This window comes from Micropterus dolomieu, linkage group LG01 (assembly GCF_021292245.1).
Source record: "Micropterus dolomieu isolate WLL.071019.BEF.003 ecotype Adirondacks linkage group LG01, ASM2129224v1, whole genome shotgun sequence".
Taxonomy (NCBI): Eukaryota; Metazoa; Chordata; class Actinopteri; order Centrarchiformes; family Centrarchidae; genus Micropterus; species Micropterus dolomieu.
This window is the reverse complement of record NC_060150.1, coordinates 27,052,929-27,078,551: the sequence shown is the minus strand read 5'-3', so window position 1 is coordinate 27,078,551 and position 25,623 is coordinate 27,052,929. Positions and strand designations below refer to the sequence as shown.

Sequence of the window (25,623 nt, the reverse complement as noted above, 5' to 3'; positions counted from 1 at the left end):
ATTGACTGGCAGTCGTAACGTGTTGTGCATTCAAATGTGAGAAAACTCCTAATAGCTGAGAAAATGTGCTCTTCTATCAAAACACTAGCGCTAACAAAACTGTCCTTGGAAGGAAAGTCAATATCTGAATCAGGAGGGGGGAAGGCAGATCACTGCACTTGTATCAAGGAGAAAACACCACTTTTAACAAAGCAAAATTTTAACAAGGTTGATTGTTGATTTCAGGACAATGCACTTCTCCCCCTACATGATCTTCTCTGTCCCATTACTGTCATTCACAACAAATTTTGTTTCTCTCCTCCGTCCATCATCTAACTCACTCTGGTGTGCTCGCTCCCATGAAATGTCTTTCTATTTTCATCCTCTTCCTCTTTCCTTTAGGGTCCTTTTCACAGTTCCTCTTGGTTTTTCACACCATTCGCCTGGCATATACCTCAATAGAAGTATCACCTTGCTCTGGTGCTGCTCTGATATCTATTTGTGCCACTTTATGGTAATTTTCCCTGTCACATTCACACACTTAACCTGCTGGCACAGTGCTTTTGGCCAGGTGCAAGTGAAGGATCCCTTCCCCTTGGTGCTCTGGTGATTATACTCAGATAACATGTCTTTCCTTATTCTTTTCTTGTTCATTATTTCATCACATCACATATCTTTAGTTTTTCTTACATTACAGCAGAAAGATGCTAAGAGGGAAATAAAGATAGCTACAACCACTCGCTACCGAAAGGAGCAAACTAACAGACAGGAGATTGTTGCTGAGAGCTGCTGTTACTGAAGTTAATTACATGTCACTTTCTGTGATGATACACTGCATCAGCTCGCCTCTTAGATCTCTCTTTTGTCATGAGACAACGACACCGAGCACCGTCCCCTCCTTCATTACGTTACAGAGTATGGAAATTAGCTTTTTTAAAGTCAACATATTCCTTTGGCTTTCACAAATCAGCTTCTGCCAATCCTGTTTTATAGCATGCTTTGCATGTTCTTATATTTATTATTCTTGCCTGATTCCATTTGCCTTCTCCACTCTCTGCCCTCCTGTCTTTTTTTATGGATTCCCACAGGTGGCCAGGTGCTTTGTGTACAGCTATATATGTATGACAAAAAATCCAACCCACCTGTGTGGTTTTCATAAAAGGCTTTATGAATAATGGGCCCCACGAAGCACCTGGGACCTCAGCTGACACGTAATTAAAGCTGGGGGATGACTGACTCATTTTCCGACTGGATGGTTAGAGTGGGGAGAGACAGGTCGGGTGAGTCGAGGTTTCTTAAGGTAGACTGCTGATGAAATTTCAATGCCCCCATCTCTAATAAATAAATAGGGGAACAGAGTCTCTCTGTGCCATACCCGCATGTCGCCAAAGATATCCTGGCCTCTGAAAAGGGTTGAATCCATTTCCATAAAGAAACCAGACGGGCACAAGAGCTATTTGGATATGCTTGACATTTTAGTAAAAGAGAGAGAAAGAGGAATGTGCGCGGTGAGGGCGGGGAAATAGCAGTGGCTAACAAAGCGTTTCAGCAGACCCTCCAAAGGAGACGATGTGCTGTCTGGGTGCTGACAAGCTGACACATACACACAGAAAAATATACACACACACACACACACACACACACACACACACACGGATCGGCAGTTAATAACAGGACTGGAAGCAAAATCTGAGATTACCTTCTCCTTTTAAAATGAAGTTGCTCATGTTTAGTGTGCTTGTCACATGTTGCTGAACCTCCATAGCTCCTCCTGTAACTAACCTTCAACACATGATGATTAGTTGAAATTGAACCCTGTGTTATTAAATATGTCCCCCTCTTATTCTACATGCAGCATGTCATCACTGCATGTTACTCCTCCACTCAATCTGTACCATCTCCATAAAGAGAGCTTAGATAAAGATTTTATCCCCCATTAAGGAGAGCGTGAAGCTGCTCTGTCTCATCCCAGAGCCTAGTTAAGTCCTCAGATGTCTGGCTTGCCTGTAAAAGTCACCGCCTCCTTGCCCCGCTGCATAATGGCCCGAAAGGAAAATGAGTAAATGAAATGAAGAGAGTTAAAGAAACAAATGGGCACAACCACTTTCCTTCACTGTGGACCTGATCACATCAACACAAAAAGACAGGAAGCTGTGCCCCGCCCGCACAAGACCTGAATGATTGAGCAGGAGCGGTCGATCAGGGCAACTTTGTCGCTACAGTCGCTGACGTTTTTGACTGGGAGGGTGTTTCTTCAGCAGCAAACGGCGCTCCCCTCTGTAGTCTACTGAAAGTCTCTTTTGATTTAGAATAGAGGCCGTTATTTGTTCCTGCAGGTAATTGTATTAAAAGCCAGAGGAGAGATATAGGCAGGAGCGGAGGACATGCAAGCTCAGCCAAATAGAAATAAGGACAGAGATAGTGTGAGTTTTTTACTGTGCTGTAACAGCGTTTTAATGATTTACGCTGTCTTTCTTTTTTTCTTTCTTTCTTCTTAGGAAGAGGAGGAAGATGAGCGAAGGAAACAAGAAAGGAGGATTGAGCGGATCGAGCCAGTAGGGAGGGCCGATTCGTCACTGGAACATTCACCTGTGTTAAGCCTAGAGTGAGTGACCCCCAGCAAACCCCCTAACCACCTTATACCATACAATGTGTCTTTAAAGGTTGGCACACCCAACAAAACATACCAAAAATATATTTTTCACCTCTTTTGGTATCCAGCCATGTAGATATTTTTGCTCTTATTTGTCCAGACAAGAGATATCCTTTTCTGATACTTATTTTATCACAATAGAATTGTATTTGCATGTTATATTTAAATAAATGTTTCCCTGTTTTCATGTGAACCTATTGTTACAGTAGAATAGTCCCTATAAAAACCGTTGACTCTAAAGTCTAGTGATAGCTGCAGAAATCTCAAAATCTAGGCAATTAAAATACAAATCTGCATGGCTAGATACCACTAGAGGTAAGAGAGAGTAAATCTTTTTTGCAATTTGGGTGAACTGACTTTTTAATTCATCACCGTGATACCAGAAAGGTTAATAATTTCCACTCACACTTAAACACAACCCTCTACCACATGACAGTGACTACATGAAGCCTACATAAAGACCACGCCTTCTTCCATCAACATCATCACACACATCAATGGTTGCTATTGTTTAGTTGTCTTCACGTCTTTATCTACGCAAATTAACCTTCTCCTCCTCCTCCTCCTTTCTTCCTCATACGTTTTTCCAATTAATCTGTTCTCTTTTAGCACAACAATCTGATCTTAATCACTTAATTGGAGTCTCCATTTGGGTCCTTAATCGACCCAGAGGTCCACCAGCCTGACTTCGTAATAGATGACTTTGTATAGACACCACAATGCAGTCTCCCCCAATGAGGCCGCAGCATCCGCCATTACATACATCCCATCAACGTCTAGTCATGTTTGACTGTGCCGTCTTTTATATCCTGCTTTTTTACATTTTCTTGTTGTTTTTTATTCATGCATGCCTCCTGCCTGCCTCCTTCTTCTCGTCCCCTCGGCCTCATCCATCATCGTCCCGCAGAGGCATGCTCAAGCCGGTCGAGGTGTCCAATGAAGGAGGGCCCTTGGGGATCCACGTAGTGCCTTTCAGTTCGCTGGATGTCAGGTAAAAAAAAAAAGATAATCTGAGCATAAATGCAGCTTAGTGTTCAACAATAGCTAGTTAGTTTCACCATCCAATATGTCTCCTGTGTCCTTTGGTTTGAAGCCCCGTGGAGGTTGCTTTCTTTTTACTTTTGCTCATCATTTCACTCATATATTTTTTTCTCACTTTCTTTCACTCTCTGTTCTTTCTTATTCACCACTTTTTGCATGATGCTGTAGGCATCTTCTCACTGACTCTGATTCTTCCGGCCATCTTTTTATTTTTGTGTCCACGCCCATATCCAGTTCCGCTCATTTTCCAGAGCTCAGAAGCCCCCAGTGGGAAGAAGAACAATGAAAGTTGTTTTGCTCCTGACTGTGCAGTTTTTCCAAGTCGTGTTATACTTTTCTTTTATTCTAACCTATGTCCTCACTCACTGTGGTGTCTACTCTGCTCTGAAGGTGATTCAGACTGCTTTCTTTTGCCATATTTTTTAACAAATGAGGAGTGTCGATGGCAAGGGACAAGAGGCGAAATGCATCCCAGTTTATAGTTAATTCCACAAAAAATAAAGGACAGAGGAAGTGGCCAGATGTAATCAAACTAAAAGCTTGTGTATAACACAGATCCCTGCTGCACGCCAAGGGACTGGCACACCACCAAGGTGAATGTGACTACTCAGCGCTGGGGGAGGAAGGCGGAGGGATGAGGTAAAAAAGAGAGTGAGGAGATGAAATGGGATGACATTTGAGGGAGAGAGGATGGCTGTCATTGAAGATTGCTGTGTGTCATTTCTTCTGGACACTAATCCCATTGCTGTTTATAAGCAAGTGTCAAGAAACTATATTTAGCTTTGACCTCGTGTGATTGACTCTCTCAGAAGCTGTGACACTTTGAGTTATCCTGAGTCACAGAAGAAAACTATGATTCACGATGAGTCGCACCAAGCAATATTGCTTAAATAAAGTTCAAATCCTGTAGTTTAGTAGACACACTGTTATCCTTAAGCTCCTCTGTATTCCCACAAAATCAGACTGCATCTTGCAATGTATAGCGGTAATGCTGCATGGCCACTAAATTTCTTCTTCATCAGCTAAGGTCGGCACTAATAGCTATCAGAGCCTTCAATTAACTTCAGACATGATAAGACTTAGCGTCTGGTCAGTGGGATGATGCTAATGGCCTGGCCCAGCTCTTTCCTGTGTGCTGTGTGCTAGGACAGGAGGCATTAGGCTCAGCGGGCTGTCATTAGTGTCTAGACCAGGGCCACAGGGGTCAGACAGCCAGCAAAACCAGACAGCAAACAAGGAACTGCAGGCGCTCCAGTGTCGACTGCCCGCATTCTGCTTCAATGTACTGACATCAAGTTAGATCCAAGCGGGAGGGGAAGACAGCTGCAGGAGAGAGCTTAGAGACTCTGTCACTCCAGCAAACTGTATCTCTCTCTCTTGCTGTCTCTCTCTGTCTCTCTCACACACACACGTGCCCCTTTGCAGATGCATTCTTTGCTTAATGAACTTCTCATTCCATGACCAGTTTCAATTGTAAACAAACTGCGGACATAATTGCCGTGCATAAATGGATCCTGATTGGATTATTATTTGATTAAAGGCAGTAGATGACAGCAGGTGGCCTCCTTCAAATAATTTAACAGCACTGCTGCCCAGCCACAAGATGGAGTCAAGCCATACATTGCAGAACGATGCTAATTCTTGTGTTTTGTCCTCCAGAGTACGCAGAGAACATTCTAACTACAAAGTTGTTGTGCTTATATCTGAACAATGAATTCACTGACATACTGCTTGCCATTTTGATTTTGCTTTAGCTCTCCCGCTTTCTCTAAGTAACTGATGAGTATCTACAAAAAGAAAGCATCAGTGAGAGGGGGAGGAATTGAGAGAGTGGCAGTGCATTACAGTCATCACAATAATAGTCCTTTTATGAAATCATCATCTTCAAATCTCTAAAAGATGCAGCTTTATCCCCTATCCTCCCTGCTGCTGCTTTGAATACTGATCAGGGATCAACCAAAACTCTTTTATCTACTGTCTCTGGTCTGCTACCAGATCAGAAGTCATTAGAGTGTGTCCATGCTGTAATCTCTATGCACAATACTTTGTTTTCAAGCTGCCAACACTCATGGAGATAAAGCACAATCATGTCTGCTTCCACACTGCCAGCAATTACTCTCTGTTCAACACACTTAAGCTGACCTGGCAGTGCCAGCTCAGACACAGAGAAAGAGGGAAGGGCCTTTTGTGATTTTTAATTTCAGCTTAATGCTGAACCATTTACCCCCATTGAGGAGTTGAGATGAGACTGCGGTGTGAGCGTGGATGTCCACATTATGCAGCCAATTAGAGCAATGTTCTGAAAGTGGCCCTGTTTGGCTGAAATGCTAAAGAGCTCTGCAAATCTGCCCTTGACGTCTGCGGTAAACAGGGTCACAATTTAAAAGTGATGTTGTTTATCTGTCCAGTGAAACGATAGGAAGTAACCGAATATAATGAAAAGCACACAGCTTATGTCCTTGCCACTGATGATTGTAGTGTAATTTACTTACTTACTTAGTTTGGCTTCTGAATAGTTTTGGCTCGGCAATATTTCATCATTATTTTAATTTCCCAAAAGTAAGCCTCTAAACTTTTTGTCAGTTTATGCAAGGACACCAAACGTTTGCACTCAGTCAGTTTACCTTCTACCTCAGGCATCTGGCGCCTTAGAGACGAATGGAGTTTGTAGTTCTGCTGTGCGAGTTTACATCAGATCTCTTTGCATGTGGTTATCCTCAGGGCCTAACTAAAGCCCCAAGGAGCTCACTGATGTATTTATTTAGAGGAAGGATCGGGGGCGGGGGGGGGGGGGGGGGGGGGGGGGGGGGGGGGGTATTTGAAGGTAAAGGTTGCCTTTTTTTGAAGGGATTGCTGAGATGGCACTGCTTTGGAACTGCTTGGGTATTTATTACATCAGTGCCGGCTCTCATCTTAAGCTCCATGAAGGCAACTCCAGCGTTTCCTCTGAAGCCATAAGATGATCTCTTAGGGTGGGTTGTCTTTGGTAATCCAGACCTACAGATGTCATTCTCTCAGACCTGCCCACAGAAAGGCAGACAGAGGGACAGACAGAGACTTAAAATGTAGTTAGTAATGCAGTGCTTCTCAAGGCCTGCAGATCTTTATCCAAGCCTAAAGTTTGGAAAGTCAACTTTCGGTGACAGCAAAAATAGGGCTAAAGACTTCCTCAAAATATGGGGGAGGGGGAATTTTAATGTATTAAAAATTCTTGCTCACTGATACATACACACAAAATAAAAAAAACCCAAAAGAATAAAACATGCAGCTCTTTGTTGTAGTGTTAGTTGATAAGGTATAAATATCGATATCAATACCAATATCAACTCAGCATAGAGATTCACTTCATTCTATGGATAATGCTAATCACCTAGCTTATCTTTTCCTCCTCCATACCTTCTTTTATAGACTTCTTTTAAAATGTAAGGACGCAGGGGACAAGGCTTGCAGGTTGTTACCTGTTGTTTATTATATTGATGTGACTGTGTGTGGTGTAGTTGCTGCAGTATGTGTCTAAATTTGCTTTTACATATAACCTGTGATCATTTCCAGGACTCAGGGCTTGCTAGTGAAGCGTCTGGAACCTGGTGGCAAAGCTGAACAGGAGCATCTCTTCCAGGAGAACGACTGCATTGTCAAAATTAACCAGGGAGAGATTCGCAACCTGCGGTTCGAACAGTAAGCTCTAAAGATGGCCTTCTGTTGATGTTTGCTGTGTATGTTACACATTCTTATCCATACTACATTATAAACTCTAAAGTTCCTACTCCCAGTAACTTTTCAGATAATTTCAGCATGTCCTCTTCTTGTCAGGTGCAGGGAATGCCATGCTGATTTTAATTTCTTTCAAAGTTCCAAAGCTAGGACTCATACTTTATTATCTCGAAGCACTGTTCACTCAGCAACAGAGTTCATATTGAGAGCACTGTGTTGAGCATTAAGTGCAATGACAGTAAATAGTGTTGCTGTTGATAAGCGGAACCCAAACTTTGGGAGGTCGTGACACCCACACAGCTGCACAATAAAACAGAAATATTACTGACTTTGTTGGCCTTCCCGTAATAGGTCTCAGTGACCTACAGTCCTTCACCACCACTTCGTCCTCTGATCCAAAACCGCCTACACACTTGTCTCGATTCATTTCTCATCGATTCATTGCTCCCCTTCATTTCCTAAAGTGGAATGAAGATATAAACCTGGGGACTTTCCTTCTCATTTACCCAAAGCCACCGCACTCTCACACATATGTACTTGCACATGTGCTGGCACACACACAGTTACACTGGGCTATAAAGTCTTATATACACTTGTGTGTGTGTGTGAGCGTGTGTCAGGCTGATAAATAGATTGCTTCTCCCCCAGGCTGGATGCTGGAGGCAGTGTATGCAGGTCTGCTGGCTCTTTCCTTATCATCCACTCCTCCACAGGAAAGAATAGCCTGGATTTCTGCTAGCATAGGTCCAACCTAAAGTCATACTGGGCTGGACATGGTCATCTAAAACCACTGGGTTTAGAGCCACCCTTCAGGCAGATTGACAGAAACCAAGACAGAAACAAGTTTGGAACCTCACTGCATTCAGAAGTAAAGTCAAAGACTGCCAATTAAGCACGCCTAACATTTTAACTGACTTTGGCAAAGATAAGAAAAGCTCTCCATCAGCATGTAAAACTCCTGACTGTCACGGTTACCTTACCACATTATGCTAATTTGTTCACCAGACTGTGTACAAAGCCACCAAGGTTTAACTTTTTTTTTTTTTCTTTTCAAAACGATGCTATTGTCATTAGTAAACATCCCAGTTTCCTTCCAAGCCTTTTCTACTGTGAAAGAGGCTTACAAACCAAATCCACTAGGGAGTGATGTTTTGTAGCGTCCCGCACTTACCCTCCCCTGCCAAACACACACTCCTCACCGGAATCCAAATGCATATGATGTTTGTGATTCTGCATAAAAATGAAGGAGCAAAACTTTCCTCCCTATCTGCCTCCCCCTTGACTCTCTCATCACACAACCCTCCTCCCCTCCTTGATTGTGCACTGCACACAGCGACAATTTAAAGTGATAGTCTAATCTCCTTGGATTGTTTTGCATGGGTAAATATTTTGAGGCGCTTAATATAACTGAATGTAATGATGCATTGATGGGTCGATTTATTATTCAATCAGGCTTGCGTGGAGGCTGATTACTGGAGTGATGGCACTGTATATGTGCAGGTGGGAACATTTGGGTACAAACACGCGCACAAACACACACACACACACACACTTGCTCGCTCAGTCATCACCCCTCAGTGTGCACATGTGAGTGATTTTTGTAAATTACCATAAGAATAAAGATGGGAGAGTCCAAATCCTGCAGAAGTGGCTGGGTACAGCATACGCGCCTTGCCTCTGTGACACTGCTCAAATGAAGTGCTGTCTGTTGTGGCGGAAGCAGCTTAGCAGCTGTCATTTGGATAGAATCAGCGTGGTATTTCTGGCGCAGTAATGGGGGTCTGGAAACAAGAGGTGGGATTGTTGGAATCCAGACATCCACTGCGCTCCTGGCCCCTTATGCAGCAGCGTTGCTCGCTCCTGGCCAGTCTATCTATATGCTAAGTGCCACCAGCAAACCAGACTAAACAATTCTTGTGTCTGGGAATGATGTTGAGCTCTTGTCTTGGCTTATTTGGCCACAAAACTCACATGAGACTGAGTGTGTGTGTTTTGGCCTTTTTTTCTCCTTATTTTGTGTGTAAGGAATGAAGTGTGTGTCTGCTTACTTTGGAACCTCATTGTCTGGAAAGCTTCCTTGATGCACGATTCATCATCTCTGTTCTGACAGTTGAGTCAACTCATGTCCATTCATCTGTAACTACTCACAGACACACATACAAACAAGCAGACTTCTATACTGTAGAGAGAGTTAGATACTCCTGAGACATTATGTTTCACTGGCATAATATAGAAAACACAATATATGTTTCATCACTGACTCACTGTTCACCATCCTTATCTCTTTCCTGCCTTGATGCTGGTAATTATAGATAATGTAATTTCTGTCCTCTGCTGCTATGTGGTGAGTAGCCCTGTGATTAGCCATACTAGCCTCAACTCCTCCTATCTCCTCTCAACATAAAGTACCACATAGCCTTCCTTATCCTTCTATATCTTTCAAGCTATGATAGTACATTATTCTATCTCTTATCATGTTAAAGCTAATTTATTTCTGTCTGCATGACCTCCCTTCTCTCTCCCTCACTCCCCCAGAGCCCAGAACATTTTCAAGCAGGCGATGCGTTGTCCGGTGATCGTCTTTCACATAGTCCCCGCAGCCATGAAGAGGCAGTATGAGCTGCTTTTGGCCCAGACCGAACTCAGCCCGCCCCAGTCCACCAGAGTCCGCTTTAGCCAAGACTCTCAGCAGCCGGGGGACAGGTCCAGCCTGGTGGGCGGGCTGATGTCCAGATCTGCACCACAACCAGGCCTCAATCACAAGTAGGTTGAGACCTTTTTCTTTCTGTTAGGAGAGTTACCTTGTGTATCCATATTCATCAAACATGTTGAGTAGAAGTTAGGACAACCTGCACAGAATTTGAAAGCCAGATGAAAGGGAGACACACGGCACCATGAAATAAAAGTTACAATTCTGTCCAACCATTTGATTGGACGAATAAAATTTCATGTTTGAGCACATATTTAGGCTAAGCAGTCTCAGGTCAATGAATGCAGTTCAGTTTTAACACTAGCCAATAACTTTTCCTTAATATGCTCACTGTAAATCCATCAAAGTTTAAAAGCTACAGTAAAAATCAAGAGAGCAGTTTAATAATTATTTCTACCTGAGACCTCCCAAGTCTGCATTGCTGATCATCTTCTATAACCCATTTTATCTGCCTGTGGTTACTATTAATTTATCTAACGTCTTTGGCCTAATGTCAGAAAGCTAAACAAATTGGTCCATGTCTACAGGTTTATATTCTTATTTCCAATTATATAAACTCATAAATCATCTGTCCTTTCTCTGTATGTTACATTTAGCAATCTCTGTCAATATTCCCTGCTGCATAGAGATCATAATTTAATGTTGAAACATCAGTATTTACATTATAGCAACCTAGCAGATAATGGCTATTTAAGTATATATATGGTCAGTTTAAAACAGCATGTATTATTAGGGGCAGACACAGAATGAATGAATTCAATTAGCTGGGTCAATATCAGAACTTTCACAAAATAACATCCCGAACCCCAAAAGCAATTTGTCAACCAATAAATTATTGACCGGACAAGTGCATTTTTACCAACTGATCGATCTGTGGAGCAGGCAGGCTCAGGCCTACATGTCTGTTCTCCTAAGCTATTTTTACCCTCATTATTTCCAATAGTTACCCAAAAGTTATCCTGTTATGTGTTGAAAACTTGTAGAAATATGATTTTTTGCCATGAAATCATGATGAAACATGATGTCATTGTATATCATCATTTTTGAAATGCTGATCGACTACTAGTTAACTGAGAAAATGCCAAAACAGCATGCTGGAAGTGTTGAAGTAACTAAATTACTGCTTTCCTTTTCACTACATGATCTTATCATCTATTTGTGTAGGTAAAAAACAAATCAAACCTTGATCTTTGTCTTGCTCTGTAGCCACCAGGGACCATTGGGAGGAAGCACCCCAGAGCCAAACCCACGGTACACCACATTACCCCAAACCTTGGTCTCCAGAACCTCACCAACGCCCTCCCCCTCCCTGCAGCGCAGAGTTAGCACAAACCCATCCACCAGCACCTACCTAAAGACCAAAGGCCGCAGATTCAACATCCAGCTGAAGAAAGGTAAGAACCGGCACATACATAAATGCATGATGGACACAATGGAAATCTTTAAGCATTATCAAAAGAAAAAATACTTCAGTAAAAACTTAAAGAGGTCATATTATTCTTGTTGGCTTTTTCCCTCTCCTTTATTGAGTTATCTTTTTTGTGCATGTAATAGGTTTGCAAAGTGAAAAAGCCCAAAGGGAGTTCCCATCTCTCACAGAAAACACTGCTCTGAACTGCTTGAAAACAGCTCGTTTGTAGTCCAGACTTTTCTTCCGCTTTCTCGTGATGTCACAAGAAAACACACGTCATAATGCTCGCTTAGCAGCTAGTCCGACACGCCCTCAAAAACACCTGTGGAAAAACACACTGAGCTGCAGCACAGTGACAAGACATCCGCCTGCTGCCTCTCCTCTCCCTTCCAAACATTATCTACCCTCCAGGCAGTCAATGGACATAAAGTTGTTACTGTGATGGAGAGAGAGTGCTCAGTTAAAACCTTATGGATGTAAGGTACATTTTTTACAAATTAATAACTCACCGCTCCAGTCCATGTTGCTAAGCTGGTAAGGGGAACATAAACAGCTGAACCAAAGCTGTGTTTGTCGGATTTTCAGGACCTGCCCTACTCTGCGTCTGATTGGCTAGTAGTCGTTAACTAGGTAGTGCGCTTGTGCAACTCCCAACAAAGATCTTGTAGAAGTGAGATGCATCACTCCATAGCTAAAATGGAGTGTTCAACACCCAGGGTGAAAAGAGGAACTGCAGCGAAGTGCAGTATGACAAAAATGTGGTGTTTTTTTGAAAATGAAACCATGTAAACCTGTTCTGGTACAACCCCTAAATAAAATGATGAACCTGAAAATGAGCGTAATATGACCACGTAAAGCAAATGGCAGGAATAGTCACACTTCAGGCCCGTGCAGCTGAACAACCAGCACAGCCACCACATTACTTCACCGGCTAACCTGATCCTTATTACTATCCCGTGTACCAGTATTATATCAAAGTGTTGATTTAAGCCTGCAAGGAATGATGTAATGGTACAAAGAAAAAGTGGAGCAATTTTTTATACTAGCCTATAGTATTGCAAGGCATGGGCAGCTAGCTAACGTTAGCACAGATCTTTTTGCTTTGTAACATTCAATTTCGTAACACCGTGTCTGTTGCTGTAACTTATATGACCCACATAATATACAATAATGCAACATAACAGGGCAGGACAACAACACAGTGGAAGACCCATTCACTACAGTAACAGTACTCACTATGGTCTAACTGTTATAAATTGTGGCAACAATCTTATTTATAATATTCAGTCCAGCTCACTAATCATTTTTGTTATCATCCAATACATTTAGCTGTGCTCACATTGCTGAGCCTCTGGTGAAAGATACACATAGCTACTGAAAAGTGGATGGGGAGCTGATGCTGATGTATCACATCGGCTAAATGCAGTCAATGTAACATTGAAGACACAACAAACAGATAAAAATATTACTTATAATGTTGCAGTTGGAGTTTATTTGAATTTCCAGCACTTTGTGTGAAGCTCATGAGCGGATTTTGCTGAGTTCGAGCAGGTGTACGAGCACATAAAGTTACCTAGTTGCAATCTAAAAATCGCACAGCTAGTGGCCACTGAAAACTACATGATACCCCTTTAATCGAAAAGTATGGGGGGCACGTCTCTGTTATGTGCACGCCACATTTTTGACATTTCTGAATTGAAAAATATATCCCACCTTTGATAGTTAAGCATATTTACAATAAAAATATTTTCAGTGAGCTATGAGGGCAAAAAACCCCAAACAAACAGAAACTAAATAAATACAAATACAAAATAATCGTTCGTTAATTTGTAATCAAGGTAAATGTTCAATTAGTCATGATAGACATCTCAGAACCATGTCTGTTTCTGAAGCAATGCCACTTCACTTCATCTTAATTATAGACGCTTCTGACAACATTTCTGTCAATCTCTTCATTGTCAAATAACATCCTCTCTTATCAGAAGAGTTGAAACAACACTATAACTTATATTACAGCTTGTTTTCCAGGATGGCAGATTTTCTACTAGCCAGAACGAGCAGCATTCTGTATTTAACTGCACTTAAAGTTCACTTTAAGACACACACATGCAGTTTTACTATTGTGAACATCAAACAGCTGATATCTTTCTAATCCTTCCTGTGTCCCCAGGGGACAAAGCACCATGTCATTATCTGTATGCATTCATTCTCTCCAGAGTATACAATAGGTTGGGGGAGAAGACCTTAAATCTTTCAGGAAATATTTAAAAATATCTACTTGCCTTTGGGCATTCTTTAACTGAGCAGGCCAAAAGTAAACACAAATCAAGCACTTCTTGAAAACAGTCTGTGGCTTGATTCACTCAGGCTGCATCACCACATGACTGTGGTTGAAATATTAAGATCCAGCAATCAGTCTGCTTCCAGCTGAGGCTGGTTTGTTTTTGGAATTGGACAGGCCTTTGATACTACAGCAGTTGCATATCTTAGCTAACCATTGTAGTTGGTTTATTGCCAGACTCCATCTCATTTTCATCACTTCACTATCGTTATATGAATTGACAAGAAGTTGGTTGTGAAGTGAACCAGTGCCGAGGTGACTTGCCCACTCTCTCTTTGCTACTTTTTTCTGTCGGAGGGAGCAGATGTTTAGTTGAAAGCTGGCACTGAGGCTGTAGCAGTGAGCTTTAGGGAATAGTGCAGCAAGTGAGGGTAGCAGCGCAGGCTAAATGCAACGTGCTCTGGGGAAATGCAGTCACAAGCTGCTCTAATATGTTTGGCAAAGGTCCCCGAATGCTGCCAGTGGAGTTTCAGAATTTTCATACAGTGGGAGCAGCAGTGCAAGTTATATTTTTGTGTTTATAATGTGATAATGTTACTTTCTTTTTTCTGTACACAGGCCTCTCATTTTAGTGAAACCCTGCTGGAGAGATGTTGGTGGAGCTCCAGCATGAGACTGATGCCAGTAGTTTAGTTTATTTTCAGTAGCCACGTTGCTTCATGGTCTAATTCAACACCATAACTCTCAAATGTATGTTCTTGCACAAGTGACAGAAATGGTTTCTCAGATTGTTGCTCATGATTTAGATGGGGCTTACTGAAATGGATGTGCCTCGTTTGTAAACTTCAAGCCATTCGTGAACTCTAAATGGACATGAATTACTTTCCAAATGTTGTTGAATTGGAAATTTACTGAGCACTAAAATCTGACAGCCGAGGGAAATGTGCGTCTGAAGTCTATTTTGACAGTTTCGTTTGATTACCATGAAACTTTATCACTACTAATGTACCTTTTGTAAGGCTTCAGCAGTTTTGTTGTTGACTCCTTGTAAGTGTTGTGACTCTGGGTTCCGAGTGGCAGGAGTCCCGAGTGGCAGGAGCAGATCTTGCTAGGCAAATTAACAAGAGTGCCTTAATCGAATACTGCATTTGAAAAGGACATACACACCCCATTAAGTCATTCTAATGTGTCTCAGCCTCTCCTCATGTTTGCTTTTTAATTGGCTTATTGGAGCCAGGATTTCAACTAATCCAGAAAGGGATACAATTACTTTTATCCTGGTCTTCTATTACCCAAAATAAAGACGTCAGTGGTTAATTACTGCATGCCTATTAGAGATGCATTCTCCTAATTGCCTGATTGGAGACCATTAAAGACTGGATCTTACAATGGGCAGGAGTTTGATTCTGCTCATTAGGCTGTATGCAGGCCAGCAGAGACTGGCATGGGAGGGGGGGGTCACAGTGTAAAGGGGAACAAAGACAGTGATGTAGAGGATGTGAAAGGGGAAACATAATGTGCAGTATATTCTGAATCTGAAACTGTAAGACAGAGGTACAGTTGAATGTCACTGGTCATTGAGTAACAAAACCTAATTTATAGATCTGTGAAATCACATTTTCATCTTTTTCTTATTAAATCTCTGTAGTTTATTTTAAATACGGTATAAAGCAACTGCACTGAGTAGGGAAATTATTGCTATGGCAGTTATGTGACCTTGTAGTAAAAGTTTGACATTCATGAAGTCAAACTCTTTAGATTTAACATTCAACAGTAACGATGGCAGCTATTTCCGTCTGCTCAGTTATCATGCTGCATTGATGGAGAGATCATAGCACGTCATTATCCTCAACAGCTCAACTTTTTGACTTTATAAGCAACCTCTTCATCACCTTTCCCCAAGTTTGTTTGTGTGCAGAAGCCATGAGAAAGTTGCGTTCCGCACTTCTCCCCCTTTGTATTTCTTGTTCATCAACACCATCACTGTCAGCGAGACAACAGACAGTTCGACAGACTGCTAGAGAGACATACTGGGAAAAGTAGGTCATGATGAACCATCAGAGGTGCTGACAGCTCTGTGAAATGAGCAGCTACTTTGACATGAATACTAATCACTGTTGTTACCATCAGAAAAGTCTCCACTGAAACCACATAACGCTTCTTTCCCACTTGACTGCTTGAAATGCCGAAGGCTAGGTAATGCGTGGTGGAATATATCTGTCTGAACACTGTTCTTAATGACTCATCTAATAGCATTATGTAGCAGGCCTATTGAATGTTTAAATATTCTGTCAAAGAATAACTCGGCAAACACAATTTATTTGGTTTACCTCTTTCCCTAGCTGACATTTGAAACCATTTCTTGCTTTTATTTGACAAATTCAGGTCTGGTCAGCAGAAAAGGTCAGGCCTGAGATCCTCTTATTTATCCGTTATTGTATTTGCCTACTTCTTCAAGACCAGCAATTCATATTCATTTGATGAACCTTAAAGGTCAACCTTAAAACCTGAAGCAAGTGGTTTTGCACAGCTTATGTGAAGTGTTTTCTCAGATTCAGCTGTTGAATTTAAGCTTACCACTCACTGCACTTCAAAAAGGCATGTTGCTCTTGGTCAAGGAAACATCAGTACAAAATAACTTTTAATAAACAGCTAATGATCTCTGCTTCCTATTGATTATGCAAACTTCAAACTATATATAGTAAAAATAAGGGAACACTTAATCATCACAGCATAACATCATTTCAGTTAAACTTCGGGGTTATGACTCTGTCCAGTTACAAAGCATAAGCAATTGGGAATGAATGTCACTTGTTTTAGTGGAAAAGAAAGTGACAACAGGTGCACTGGAGGCAACCACACCAACTCTAAAAAGGAAATGGTTTTGCAGGCAGTGGCCACAGATAGTTGCTCTCTCCTTATCCTTCCTAACTGATTGTTCTCTAGTTTTGCGTATTGCTGGTAGCATGAGACGGTACCTGCAGACAAAATCAGGTTGCGTGGGTAGTCCAGCTCCTTCAGGATGGTACATTCATACATGATGTCGGAAGAAGGTTTGCTGTGTCTCCCAGCACAGTCTCAAAAGCATGGAGGAGATACCAGGAGGGCCATTACTCACAGAGAGCTGGACAGGGCAGTTGAAGGGCATCAACCCAGCAGCAGGAACGGTATCTGTTCCTTTGTGCGAGGAGGAACAGGAGGAGCATTGCTGTGACCTACAAAATGACCTCCAGTGGGCTACTGGTGTGCATGTTTCTGCCCAAACTGTCAGAAACAGACTCAATGAGGGTGGCATGAAGGCCCAACGTTCTCACGTGGAATCTGTGATCACAGATCGAGAACCATACAGATCGACTGGCATTTGCCAGAGAACACCAAGATTGGCAGGTCCGCCAGATAAGAGCAGGTTCATATGGAGAACAGACCTCCATGTGCTGGCCAACAGTACCCTGACTGCTGTTAAGTACTGGGATGAAATCCTCAGAGCCATTGTCAGAACTTAAGTTGGTGCAGTGGGTCCTGTGTTCCTCCTGATACAGGACAATGCCTGGCCTCATGTGGCCTTAGTGTATAAGCAGTTTGTGGATGATGAAGGCATTGATGCCATTTACTCGCCCTCACACTCCCCAGACCTGAATCCAATTGAGATCCTCGGTGATGTCATGTATTGGTGCACCCATCACCGCCAAGTAGCACCACAGACTGTCCAGGAGCTCACTTATGTCCTTATCTAGGTCTGGGATTGAGACACCATCAACTGTCTCATCAGGAGCATGCCCAGACGTTGTAGGGTGTGCATACAGGCATGTGGGGGCCATACACACTACTGAGCCACATATTGAGTTGGCGTGATGAAAGTCACACAAGTTGGATCAGCCTGTGATTTCAGTTTTTTTACTTTGGTTTTCGGTGTGATTTTAGATTCAGCATTCAATTGACCCTTTGCTAAGCCACGTCGAGAATACGCAGCTGGCCAATCACAGCGCTGTATAGACTGTGCTCCACTGACTCGTATGCGAAAGGCGTCATTTTCTACCTTTTGTTTGCTGTATTTTTCCAAGATATGGTTGAACACTGTTCCTGGGGCACTTGTAATAATTACAGTCGCTACCCAGAGAGGTTGAAAGGAGAAGTATGAATTATTCTTTTTCTAAAACCTAAAACAAATCCAGAAAAATGTAGGCTGTGGATTGTTCCTAATGTAATGTTAGTTAGCTAACGCTAGCTAACGCTAGCTAACTTATTACTGAATGTAACGTTATAAAGCCCTACTGCTTAGTAATAGTGAATAGAGACCTACCCAGCTGTACAGGAACAGTGTGAATCCTTAATATCATTGTCCTTTGTCTCAATCGTCTGGTTCACTTTTGCTCTGTGATTGGTAGGCTTTAGCTTCTGCCTTTATTTGTTTCACGTCAGTTTGACAGCCTTTATACAACCTTCAAATGTATAATGCAAACTGTTCTGTCACCTGAGATCACTTTTTAAATTTTTCCAAAAATTAGACAATATTTCTTCAGGGAGTGAAGTTATAGACAGTGGCAGTGCCGCGATGAATCCAACAGGTCCAAGAGTTTGTCAGACTTAGCAACAGTAACTAAAAGGGCATGGTTTAGCTAAAGGTCAATTGGTTGGTGATTTTGGTTTTCATTGACAATTATTCGGTCATTTTGTTCTCAACGAATTATACAATGTACAGTAAAGTTTATCAAGCTCTGATGTGTGATTTAAGTGATCCCTTAACTTTTTTGAGCATTGTATATATGGTACAGGATTGCTTTGACCCAGACATGATTTAAACAGAGTGTACTGACCTGCCGTTGTACCAAAAAGTCTGAAGGATTTTTTAGTTAAAATATCTGGCACATGCCATGGATGATTTAGAAAACAGAGTGCATTCTGAAATCCATAGCCATTCGTTTTTCTCTGCTTATTATGGTCCATAACCAGTCTTAAATCCATAACTTGCAAGAGTGACTTTACAGTCCACATGCACTTATCATAAACACTCAATTTTGGTTCATATCATTGACACTATATTTAAAGTTAGGGACATGTTTTCATTTTTACTTCCTAAAACATGTGAGTGAGACACACCCTGACGGCAAACCAATGAAAAATGTCAGGATGGAAATATGTCTTTATTAACTATAGGAGGTTCAAAACATGGTGGAAAACCATAATTTGATCCTTGCGTAGTGGTTACTTATGTTACAGTGGCATGTAATGAAAAGGATCTTTCAGCAATGGTTTCAAGAGCTTGTTTATAAGAGTAACGGTAAAAGCACTTTGATAGTTTATTAGAGCATTTTCAGGTTCCTTTCTGACTTTTATCAGCAATGCCGATAATGAGATTTGAAATCGTGTCTTCTAAAATGCACATGGTGTATAGTAACACTTTCTATGAAGGTCATCACTATGGTAACTTATGCATATATTTATAACACGATATAATGCATCCATAAGACATTATAACAGTTGTTATAATCACTTACAAACATGCATTAGGCGCTATAGCAAAGTTCATAATGTATTATGACCTTTTGATTTAATGTTTTAAAACTAATAGTAATACCAGTTTATATCAATGTGCGGCAAGAATCTCCGACCATGTTCCATAACTAACTGCGTCGTTATAAATACACTTTAGTCACCATTTACAATTAGTGATATAAAATGGAATAATAGCTTATAGTAATGTTTAAAGTTATATAGCATGTCTTTGTTTGTTTTAAGTAAAGTATTAAAATATCTATCCCTGTATAATATATTACATTTGGACATAATACCATATGAACTAATTATAAGACCTTATAACATGTAATTGTTTGCTTTAAGTAAAGTGACATACATTTTGCGCAGGAAAACAACTTTTATTTATGTTTCTTCACTTTATGAACAATCTGTATGAATTTTGAACATTTTGCAGTTTAGCACAAAAATAATTACATCAAGGAAACTCATTGTCAGGGTGGTGAAAGATCGCTCAAGAGAAGACCTGTTGCCGACAAACATCATGTAGTGGGCCTAAGTAGAGTAGCTAATATTACTTTTTTAAGGAGTAGGTCTATAGCCTATGCTAAGTAACTAGTAGGTAATATTATTTCTGAGTAACTTGCCCAACACAATAAGGATCAGATAAATTGGGAATGTTTTGATTATTGCTTGTTAGAGGCTATGTCTAATGTTTACTTTGACTTTGTTGTCTATTGATCACTCATTTAGCCTATACACTTTGCTGTGTGAATGGTTGTTTTTTTAAGTTGTCCTTATGTTTTTGGCACATTATTAATTAATTTCGTGTGAATGGTTGTGACAAGGTTTAGGCCAGGGGTATTCAATTAGATTTCAAAGAGGTCTAGTTAGAGAAAATTTCCTGAAGCAAAGGTCCGGAACATCAAAACGACGAACTTGCGTTATCATTCAGTACTATAACCTATAGTTGTATCAGCACATGTTTTTAGTCAACAACGGACTGTCAAATCAAATAATATTTCAGTCAGTTTTCACATCAAACTGGAGGGATAATAAATAATAACTATTCAAATAATAAATTCTAAATTTAAGTAAACTAAAGTGCCTAATTTTTAGAAAAAAATTTAATAAAAAGTGTAGCTTGAAGTGATGAAGTGTAGTCTTAACCAATTTTATAATAAACACTCAACACATCATAACAAATGAACAGCTGTAATGCCTCCTCTTCTCTTTCATTTCCTCTTACAGAGCTACCACTTTCCTACTTTCTGTTGTTCAGTGAGAAACGTGAGCTCCAGCTAGCATATTGGAGATCTATGAGATATTCTGGTTTTGAACTGCCCGTGGGAGGAATGTACATGTAAAAATCTGTACATTCTTGATTAAAAGTCATGTGAAATCTCTTTTATCTTTCGTCTCCTCAATTCGGGTGTGTTTCCAAAACGTCTCTGGTGAATCTCAGGGACTCGACTCGCAAGCATCGGTATGCACAGATTTGATTGGCTGAGCAGCGTCACATGAGATGATTGGAGCACATGCGATTGGTCTGTGAGTTTCCTGGTCCTCTAAACCAGTACAGTAAATGCTAGAAAAGCTGCGCAGGTTAAAATAGAAACGCTCCGTCACGAGGTAGTAAGTCTCAATAATAAATGTAGGTCGCCGGTCCGGATCCGGACCCAGCCGCCGTCCTCTCCGCGGTCCGCCTATTAGTGACCTCTGGTTTTGGCTATATAAGGCCTTTTCACACGGGTCGCTCCCCGCTCCTCATCAACAGACAGGCAAACAAGCGCTCCTTCAACTGAACTAATTTGAAAGTTAGTAGTTACATTATTTAGTTATAGACTCAATTATTTCATGTTTCAAGTTGCACATCTAGCTGTTGAAGTTTGGTAAAAATGAATACAAACTAATAATTATTATAGAGAGGTTGCGATGGTGCAGTGGATTAGACCCTTGTCTTTGATTCCCACTGCAACACATCCATTAAATAAGATATTGTCATGGATCCTGCTTTACCTTCCATGTTAGAGCCGCCCCCAGTTTAATCAGGGTGTCAGGTGGTCTCAGTATATTTTCCTGCTTTTTTGCCCTTTGCCAATCACATGCCTGTATAGCACCTAATGCATGTTTGTAAGTGATTATAACAATTGTTATAATGTCTTATGGACGCATTATATCGTGTTATAAATATATGCATAAGTCTTTATAGCGATGACCTTCATTGAAAGTGTTACCTGTTGTATTTCATCAATATTATATTATATTGTAGCCACAGTATTGTATAACACATATTGGTTGTCTGTTAGTGATGTCATTTTTTTGAATGAAAGCAAGAAAATGTCAGTATGTTTACCTGGAAAAACAAATCTTTTGTTGTTGACATTTATGAACTCTTACGGAGGTCCTTCAACACTTTACCCAACATAAACACATGCACATTATTTACTTCTCCCTCTTCAGAATGATAAAGCTTCCACAGAGCTGTAAATCAGTAATATCACTGTTATAGTTCTGCAGAAGTACAGCCCAGTACTCAGTTTTACTGCAGACGTTCACCTAATGAAGTGTCCTTGAGCAAGACACTGAAATATCAAGGATTGATGTTGTGCAGGAAACATCTGAATTCTTGACAATGAGTAGGCATGAGAAAAACTAATCAGTAAAATATCACATTACATTTCATTTAATTTGTTTTCCATTTTTTCTAGGTCCTGAGGGTCTTGGGTTCAGCATCACATCCAGAGATGTCCCTATTGGTGGCAGTGCTCCCATTTATGTCAAAAACATCCTTCCTCGAGGGGCCGCCATCCAAGATGGACGATTAAAAGCTGGAGACCGGCTGCTGGAGGTGGGGCAGCACTTTCTAACTCTTTTACCAATATGAGTAAGATTGTATATTGTATGTTTCAGATACTAATTACTCTTTTGCTGATATGATTTCATTCCTAAATTAAATCTTACAGAGCTTTTGTTAAAATGAGTCAAACACACTGTGTTCCCTATGGCTATAACAATTCCTTTCCAGCTTTGAATTGCTGAGGGAAAGTGGTTAGATGGAATAATATTTTGATTATACTTCAATCAGTCTGACATGAAAATCAGCTAGTGCTCACTTTAGTGGGGAATAACCCATATTTAATTCCAGCTCCAACTGGTTCTGAGGATAATCTGCACAAAGGTTATATAGAGGCCATAGATTCCCAGAGAGCTGTTTGAATTTAGTTTTGCTACTGAGTGTGTGTATCAGTGTGTACATTTATTTTTGTGTATTTAAGTTTGTGTGTGTGTGTGTGTGTGTGTGTGTGTGTATAATGGCAGGTTAGTGGAGTGGACCTGAATGGTAAGAGCCAGGAAGAGGTGGTGGCTGTGCTCCGAGCCACGCCCATGGGTGGGACTGTAAACCTGTTGGTGATTCGCCAAGAGGACTCCCTGCTGCCCCGAGAAGTGGTCAGTACCCAGCCAGCACCTCACCCTAGAACCTATTTTGCTTTCGGTTTCAATAATAACAATATCACTTAAGCAACACCTACATTTCTGAACAAGTGATGTACTTGATACAGGAGGAAAATTGAACCTTTTTATTCTCGCTTTTTAACCAATTACAAACACAGAATTGAATTGAGGGTTTTCTTAGAACTGTGGTCATTTCTCAAAAACTAAAAAGAAGACTAACTTCGATTTTTTTCTGGTGTATATTACAATTATTAATGTTTTCTGGGAATTAACCAAACTTCCAAAGCCAATTTGTCCCAGCATATCCTATATGAACTCACACTAGGAATATGGTAAATGTGTAACATTGCATGCACCTGGAATACAGTTTGGTCATAGTGGCATGTGCATTTAACTGCTCCTTCAACCCACAACCTTCTCTCTTTGTGTATCTTTCCCTTATGCTGTCTGCACTGCACTGCTGTTACCCCCAATTTAAGCCTAAGAGAATGAAAGCTGACAATCACAAGAACACGCTCAATTCTGTAAACAGTAGGGTAGACAGGTTTAGGGATCCAACCAACCCCACCCACACAAACACACACTGATGAATAAATATACAGTTACAGTAAAATTTTAATTTATTGACAAATTTACTGTAACTATATAGAATGTGTACAAAGAGACATTGATACAGCAAATGGCAATAAGTACACACTTTTGCATAGAAACACACACAGACTTGTGGTCAAAAACACATTTCAACAAGAGCTAGTTATGTGCAGGAACAGGCACATTAGCAGTTTTTGGTACACACATACATAGACATCCTCAAGTGATGTGTATGAGCAGACAGCTTTGGACATATTCACACATACACTTGCACACATGAACAGGGACACTGACATACACACATTTCCCATACACACAAACACACTCTCCCGCTCAGACACAGACTACATACAGGGTGACTTTGGCTGTCGTGCAACAGATGGTGAGGCTACTGCCCTCGTCCAGCCTGCGCTCACTCGCTCTGACAGCAGGCTCAGGTGTCACAGCACCTTGGCAGTACAGGGGCTCCTGATGCCAACCGCACTTCTACCCATAATACTCAGCCTGGCACCCGGGCTGTTAACCCCACCATAGGAGCTGTTCAACCCATAGAGCAATGGCCCTCTGAGACACATTTTATTCTGCTAATGTGCTGTTTCTCCACTTAGAAGTGCACCGCCCGCAGCCTTAGCTCTACTTTAATCGGTCTACAGCTTTACTTTCATTTTAACATTCATAAAGTGTCAAATGAGCTCATATTTCATTCCTACTTGTATTAAAGGAGTCACAAGATTTACATCTTGAAAGCTTGCACAATTTTAAAAATATATCATTGATGTTAAAAGTGTAAAGACAACATAATGTAGCTAAACAGGATCTTTATGGCTGCTGCTGGCGTCAAACCTCTGACCTTCAGGTTACTCAACCGGCTCTTTAACCACTACAGCCAACACTTAAATTCCAACCGGAGGGATATACCAAACTCTTACCAATTCATACCTATTCTCGGCTGCCTTGACAGCAGTTGAATGACACTACGAGGTGTGTTAAAAAATGCATGGCTCCCTCTAGGCCATCAACTCACGAGTGGTGTGGTGTAAGAGTTTGACAGCTACAGTCTCTGAACTCCTCAGGCATGACGCGATTAGAAGTAGCTCATCATGGAAACACAGTCTAAAGATCTCTTTTAGAATTTTTTTTTTTTCCCTCTTGTTTGACCAACTTCTAGATGCTGTACACACTTCCCACAACAGATTATAATTTTGCAACTTTTTCCTTGTTCTCTCACACACTTTTCACAGTTCCCAGCGGTGCTTTCACAAATCTCAATAATCCCTACAAGTATGTTCATAAAAATCAGATAAGGAGGCCTATGCTCTGCTGGTGACAGTTATTGCAAATAAAGCATGGAGGAAAAGCATGGTTGGTAATTGCCTCCTCTGTCAGACCCTCTTGATGGGTGAGTGAGTGTGCGTGTGCGTGCATGCATTCTGTATGTACCTCACACTCTACTTCCAGGACACACATAGACACACACTTATGGATGAACATTTACTTGCTGTCATTTATGTAGTTCTTTCAGTGACAATGCGATGATGTTTTAAATTGCACATTGAGTGACATGCCAGAGAACCGCAGGCATCTGTCAAATGCCTTCCACACATACATATACAGGCACACAGTGGCAGGAGATCTAGCTGTATAGATGAAAATAGAAAGGAGCTGTTTTTTTTGTCTAGCTGACATTTGCCTGCTGATGTTTAATGTCAACGCCGAAAATTCCTCCACGTCTCCTTTTGTTTAGATGCTTCATTGTATTGCCAGGCTTACTGCACCAGCCCCCCGGAGGACTTAATTTACCGTCCCAGCATGTTTGCGTTGCGTCTTTAATTACCACGGTTGGGGTGTATTTTGACATGCTTTCAGTAGCAATAGCAGTAGCTCTCAAAAGCTTTCAATAAATATGTACTCGCTGGGAAGAGAAAAGGTTAAATGGCAATAGAGCAGGATGGGATGTTGCCTATGTGATTCCCCCATCTTTGTCTGGTAACCTCTCGCTTTCTACTTCAAGGATATCAATAGACATTTTCAGACAGATACATTATGTTGTATCAGAGAAGTAGAGCAGCTTTAACCTTTACCTTTACTGGACACTGGATCACTAATAAGTCTGGCCTTTCATACCTCATCTTCTCTCTTAAACTCTCACCATCCATAATAAAACAGTATTTTATAAGATTCCTCAGAGAGACTTCCGTTGGTTCTCTGCTGTGTTGTATATGATGTGTGGTTCTATAGGATAAACCCTGTCACCTTCAGGTTATAAGACATGTTCCTTAAAAGAGATGCGGGGAGACATACAATCAGCACCTTGA

At 41.1% G+C, this 25,623-nt stretch overlaps 2 protein-coding genes across 4 annotated transcripts in view; both read left to right on the top strand.

Annotated features, from left to right (window-relative positions):
- Positions 1-25,623, top strand: part of LOC123979295 (partitioning defective 3 homolog) — a 387,436-nt gene that overhangs the window by 165,197 nt on the left and 196,616 nt on the right. Inside the window, exons 6-12 of the mRNA XM_046063165.1 lie at positions 2,478-2,584; positions 3,540-3,623; positions 7,226-7,351; positions 9,923-10,150; positions 11,304-11,491; positions 21,973-22,112; positions 22,583-22,711. Coding sequence (XP_045919121.1) covers positions 2,478-2,584; positions 3,540-3,623; positions 7,226-7,351; positions 9,923-10,150; positions 11,304-11,491; positions 21,973-22,112; positions 22,583-22,711 — 1,002 coding nt within the window. The remainder of the gene's footprint in view (positions 1-2,477; positions 2,585-3,539; positions 3,624-7,225; positions 7,352-9,922; positions 10,151-11,303; positions 11,492-21,972; positions 22,113-22,582; positions 22,712-25,623) is intronic.
- LOC123979218 (WD repeat-containing protein 37-like) overlaps positions 1-25,623 on the top strand; it is a 1,096,407-nt gene that overhangs the window by 1,009,633 nt on the left and 61,151 nt on the right. The gene's annotated exons all lie outside the window — the stretch shown is intronic.